General features: G+C 47.9%; 1 protein-coding gene across 4 annotated transcripts; it reads right to left on the reverse strand.

Moving 5' to 3' along the window:
• Positions 1 to 202: 202 nt before the first annotated feature.
• On the reverse strand, positions 203 to 5,641 carry FIGNL1 (fidgetin like 1). 4 transcript variants are annotated; one of them, XM_033862768.2, is made up of 3 exons: positions 5,576 to 5,641; positions 3,689 to 3,768; positions 203 to 2,983 (listed from the first exon to the last, which is right to left on the reverse strand). In XM_033862768.2, exon 3 carries the CDS (start codon positions 2,971 to 2,973, stop codon positions 943 to 945), a length of 2,031 nt encoding a protein of 676 aa, XP_033718659.1. In that variant the 5' UTR covers positions 2,974 to 2,983; positions 3,689 to 3,768; positions 5,576 to 5,641; the 3' UTR covers positions 203 to 942. The 4 variants fall into 4 exon arrangements, with proteins under 4 accessions (XP_033718659.1, XP_019795098.2, XP_019795089.2 ...); XM_019939539.3 differs by lacking the exon at positions 5,576 to 5,641 and adding an exon at positions 4,917 to 5,405; XM_019939530.3 differs by lacking the exon at positions 5,576 to 5,641 and adding an exon at positions 4,240 to 4,880.
• Positions 5,642 to 5,939: the final 298 nt, after the last annotated feature.

Genomic DNA, 5,939 nt, shown 5'->3' on the forward strand with positions numbered 1-5,939 from the left:
TTTAAAGAAAACAGCTGCAAAAGAAAAGGCGTAGCATAACCCCACTCCTGTATAAAACATCTGGAAGAAGTGATGCTGAAATGTTAACACTGTGTTCCTCAAAGTGGTAGGGTAACTGACTTTTATTTTCTTCCTTTTGTTCACCTCTATTTTCCAATGTTTCTACATAGAACATGCACTATTTGGAAAACAAAACAGTCCGTTTTTAAAACCTGAAAACATTTATTTTTGAAAGAGACCAACCCTACAGGTTGTAAAGTAGTGCCAAATAAAATACTACTTTCAAACATCACCCACCCCCTGGAGAAACACAACATTCTTCCCCTTTCAGTTCTGTGGACCTGTCTCTGATGGTAGATTACACTTTGCTATTTCTGAACATGTTCTGATTAATTAGTCTTGGGAAGGAAAGAAAACCATAAGCAGTTACAAGCCAGGACAAAGTAAAAACGGGCACTTTCACTTTAGCTTTGGTTGAGATTTTAAATCTATTAAACAACACTAAGCAACACTCGGTTTCAAATGCAAACCACTGTACTAGCCAATACTAAGAATTATGTGATCCTCAGAAGAAACTTTCTTCAATAAAAGATACATGTAAGTCAGATACATCCTCATATACAAATCAGATTTTCGGTTTCAATTTGAGTTCACTGTTCATCCTATACATCTTGAAAAGACCTCTTAGGAACAAAACAAAAAAAGTACATTCCCATTTCACGTGAATAGGCTTACGTATCAGGTGGTGATTGGAAGGAAAACTGAGCTTATATTAACATAGTCTAAGTCAATCAATTGTAAAGGTTGAGCTACTGTTATTCCATTTTATTTGAGGTACAGAATTCAGAATATACCTTTGATGTACACTTCATCGATTTCCTATGCTAAAAAAACGGAAGCCTGGGCTACAAAAATGCCGCCTTTTAATTTCAAGCGCCCCGTTTACTTTCCACAACCGAAAGTTCTGTTCCAGTTTTCATAAAGCTCCAAATCTTCTGGAGACACACTAGGTCGCACAGTTCTGAAGGCATCTTCAAAGTCACTGTAAGCTATTGGTCGAACTTGATCCGGCGTTACCGTGGCAATGTCGGCAGCCTGTAAACTGCGAATAGGACCCAGAGACGCCTCCCTGCAGAGCTGCGTCATGTCAGCCCCCGAGAACCCACCAGAGTGCCGCACCACCAGGTCGACCTCCTCCTCGCTGAGGCAGCAGTGCTCCTCTGACATCAGATTAATGACTATCTGTTTCCTGGCTGAAGCCTCTGGGAGGGGAATATACAGCCTTTTCACCAACCTTCTCCGGGCAGCCTCGTCAATCTCCTGTGGCCGATTGGTTGCTCCTACCACTAGAATACGATCTTCAGAAGATGTGGCTGCTCCATCCAGCTGAACTAGAAATTCAGTTTTTATCCTTCTAGAAGATTCATGCTCGCCATCTCCGCGCTGAGATAATAGGGAATCGATTTCATCAATAAATATCACAGCTGGTTGCTGGCATCGTGCAACAGCAAACAATGCACGGACCATCTTCTCTCCCTCGCCCACCCACTTAGAAGTCAAGGAGGAAGCAGAGATACTAAAGAATGTTGCCCCAGACTGACTAGCGATGCACTTGCCAATCAGAGTTTTACCAGTCCCAGGAGGACCAAAGAGCAGAATTCCTTTAGGGGGTCCTCGTAAGCCAGTGAAGATGTCTGGCCGCATCATGGGCCACACAACTATCTCCTTTATTGTGGTTTTGGCAAATTCCACTCCTGCAATATCTTCCCAATTTACTGGCGGTCCCTGGTCCATAATCTCATTCATAATAAGTTCAATCATTTTGGGCTCCAAGTTCTTCAGACGCTCATCCACGGGATGTGCTGGGTCTGCAGCTCCTGCGCCATGAGGCTTATACTGTGTCCCCCCGCCCTGACCTCCCCCATCTTGCTTAGGTACAGGGGGAACAAACTTTCCAAATATCCCTCGGGATCTACTAGCTCCCAGAGACTTTTTGACACTACCATGTGAAGACCCTGATGCACGCTGGGGCTGGTGGTACTTTTTCTGCTGATCTACCCATAGCTGTTCTTTTGCAGTTTTAAAAGTAGGCAGGCCGCTCTCCTCTCTTTGGCCATTATCTTCCGTTTTACTAAAAGCCTTATTCATTACTGGAGTGGAAAGTGCATCAATGGTGCCAGAACCATAAAAAGCTTTCATTTCCCGTGGATTTTCAAAGCCAGAAGGAAAACAAGACTGATTAGATGAGAACACACTTAGTCCTGTGTTGGCTTTCGGGAAGTTGTAATTTTCCTTTTTGACATTTCCAAACAATGGTGTGGCATGGAATTTTGCGGTGGCTGACTCACCGAAAGGTCCTGAGACCGTAGGACACGTCTTAGTGGTGTCAGTGACCAGAGGTGGCTGGGCATTCTGAAGGCACTTCAAAGGACTGCCCTCTGGGAAGTCTTTGGTCCTATCGGCACCATGGGCTGAGTTAGTTAATGGGTCACTCTCCCCAGAACCACCACAAACACTAAATTTAGGAAGATCAAAGACAGCGGCCGCTCTGTGGATGACTACTGACTCATCTGCAGGTGCCAACAGAGAGTCTCTGGATTTGCTGCCAGCGTGCATCATTTCCTGCACATTACTCATTTGGAACACGTTATTTATTGACAATCCAGACTTCCACTTGTCACTGTCAGTTTGCCGAGATCTTGCTAGAGTTAAAATGTTTTCTGCATAGTTATTCAAGCCAGTTTCAACACTGTCAGAATCAATAACTGCAGAATATTTCTCTGCATATATTCTGAACAGTCTGGCAGCACAGACCTGGGAGATCTCAGAGTTTGCCCATGCATACTGAATGCGGAGAATCTGTGCTCGGTACGCGTCTGCCTTCTCTCCTGATGGACACGTGCCAGACGTAATTGCAAAGTAATTCTTCTGCCATTCACTCAAGTGTACAGACCTGGAGCCAGAGACCTGCATTTTAGAGGTTCTATAACAGACGACAAAGATGAAAAAGATTCAGTATCCAGAAGGAAACAAAGACATAATACTTTAAACATACTTTTAAAATCTCTGCCTATCTGAAGGAAGGTACACTGGACTTTTCATTTATAAGGAAAGACCGTTTATAGGGGAACATCTAGTTAACCATAGCTTTCAGGCATTCAAGATATAAAAGATTAAAGACTTGACTTAATAATGCTCTAGGGACTTCCCTGGTGGTGCAGTGGTTAAGAATCTGCCTGCCAATGCAGGGGAAACGGGTTCAATCCCTGGTCCCGGAAGATCCCACATGCCATGGAGCAACTAAGCCCATGTGCCACAACTACTAAGCCTGTGCTCTAGAGCTGCAAGCCACAACTACTGAGCCCGCGTGCTGCAACTACTGAAGCCCGTGCACCTAGAGCCCATGCTCTGTAATAAGAGAAGCCACCACAATGAGAAGCCCGCGCCCCGCAACAAAGAGTAGCCCCTGCTCGCCGCAACTAGAGAAAGCCTGTGCACAGCAACGAAGACCCAATCCAGCCAAAATAATAATAATAATGCTCTATTATGCGTTAAACTGTTTTAGTTATATAATAATTTTCCCTGTGATTAGGGAAAGGTTTAAATGGAGAGGATTTAAAATTAATCAGCAAACGAAAGGCAACATGGAAGAACAAGGGATCTAGAGACAAAGCAAAGCAAAACAAACCAAGCCAAGCTCCGTCCCTAGGAAAATCAGACGAATGATCTCACGGAAGCCTCTTCACGTCGCTGGGCCTTCAGTTTTATCTGTAAAATGAGAGAAGTCATTATGAGAATCAAGTCAAACAATGAACACGAAAATACCTAAAAATTGCTAGTATAATCTCTACTGCACAAATGTAGAAACTGAGGCAGACAGCGTTCAAAAGCTTGGTTGAGGTCACACAGCCAGTGAGCAATGGTGCCAAAATTCGCACACGAGCAGTTTCACTGCATGTAGTGTGCACTTCACCACATAAATGCCCCTTCATACTGCCACCAAAGGTCACTGCAGGATGTATCACAAATACGAACAACAGTATTTAGTCATATACTAAATGTTTTCAAGGATTTGTAAATGAGCACTTAAAACAGGATGCCTCAGAATCTCTCACAATTTCCCAATTTCACAGGAAGCATTAAAAAGTGAAGCTGTCGTGATAAATGAAATGAGATCAAGTGTGTGATTGAAATGGTTTTAGATTTTTTTCCTCATGTTACTTTTATAAGCCTCCTTACATTAAGTTAACATGATTTTAACAGGACTGCAGATGGATGTATTCATGTTGACAGATGTGTAGAATTTACCTGCCAATCCAGAAGAAAAATTTGTAAGAAAACTATGAAGCTTCCTAAGGGTACTGAAGTCAAGTAAAAACCAAGAACTATGTTAAAATTTACCTTCCAAATTACCTATAAATATAGCTTAATAATCAGCAGCTCTTTTGGTGCAAGACCCATGCTTAATACAGCTTTGTTTCTCCCATAAACCCTACAAAGAATCTGTCACATTGTAGGTAGGTGTTCATAAATCTTTGTAATTATTTTTGAAAAAAATAAACTTAAGGCCTAGTGAGATCCTAATTTGCTTAAACCATAAAGTCAAAACTAGAACTGACATCTCCTGACAAACAATTCATCCCTCTTTCCACTATTCCATTTTACCCTATTTTAATCTTTTATGCAACAGCTGAAATGAGAAATTGCAAATGAGGTAACTTGGAAACCATTTATCACCAACTTTCCTGTTACTATGAACATCCTGTTCCTCTCCACGGCTTCATCCCATTTTATCATCCGCAAAACTGGGATTCCTACAAAGGCTCAGACAGAGTTCTAGTCACTGTTCCCTAAATACCCTGCTCTTTCCTTTCCACCCTCTCCTGTTTGCTCAACATTCCCCTCCCAAGTCTTACTTCGTCCTTTCAGCGCATTCACCCAAAAACTATGGACACAGGTAACCAAGGACGGCTTGGCCACGCCCGTCAACGGCACAGCCGGGTCCCGAGTACCACTTCCTACGTCTGTATCACTAAAGTTACTCGGCGGCAGCGATGCACGAGCTCCAATCCCATCTTCTGGGGTTTTCCCTGCCTGTTGTAGGACGTGGCGTTCGTCCAGACCGTACATGCTCCCCGCCATACTGACTGTCTCCCCGCACCCGGAGCGGGGCAGCCCCGGGGACAGCAGTCACCGCGCTGACAGGGCTGTGGACCCTGCGGCGCTCACGAGGCGGGACGGCCCACCGCCCGGGATCCCGGGTGCAGTCCCTCCCCTCCGGCCTGGCTCCCAGCCCAGGGCTCGCCCGAACGCCCCCCGCGGAGCCTCCGCGAGCGCGGCGCCCGCCCGCCGGGACGCCCCTCCCCACAGGCCGCCTCCGAACCCGACGCCGCCGGGAGCGCGCCCGCCGCGAGAACACATTCCCGGGCCGGTCTGCCCGTTCGCCCGCCAGCGAAGCCCCTCAGCCCTCCGGCCCCGCGCCCCTCCCGGGCCTCAGCCCCCGTCGCCGCACCCCTGCAAACACCCGCCCGGCGGCCCCCACAGCCCCCACAGCCTCCCCACATTGCCCGCCGACCTGCGGCTTCCGAAAAGCGCGCGGAGCGCGTGCGCCTGCGCGCTGCTGCCGGCTCGGCCCCCGCTGTGCGTGCGTGCGTGCATTCATACGTCTGTACGAGCGTGAGCGTGCGGCGGGGCGGAGGAGCGCGGCGGGGCGTGAGCGCACGGTGGGCGGGGCGCGAGCGCACGGTGGGCGGGGCTCAGGGGCGGGGCAGCGCTGCTCCCCCGGGAGGGGTCTGAGCCCCGCCCCCCCCAGGCTCGTCCCCCCCCCCCGACACGCCCCCAGGCACGCCCCAGGCACGCCCCCGAGGCTCCGCGGCCGAGCGCACCTACAGGCGCGTACGTAGGTGCGCGCTTGCCCCTCGGGAGGGGCTCCTCCCACA

This window comes from Tursiops truncatus, chromosome 9 (assembly GCF_011762595.2).
Source record: "Tursiops truncatus isolate mTurTru1 chromosome 9, mTurTru1.mat.Y, whole genome shotgun sequence".
Classification (NCBI taxonomy): Eukaryota; Metazoa; Chordata; class Mammalia; order Artiodactyla; family Delphinidae; genus Tursiops; species Tursiops truncatus.

Excerpts from the sequence above, each read along its gene's own strand:
- FIGNL1 (XM_033862768.2), bottom strand. The coding sequence starts at position 2,973 with ATGCAGGTCTCTGGCTCCAGGTCTGTACACTTGAGTGAATGGCAGAAG.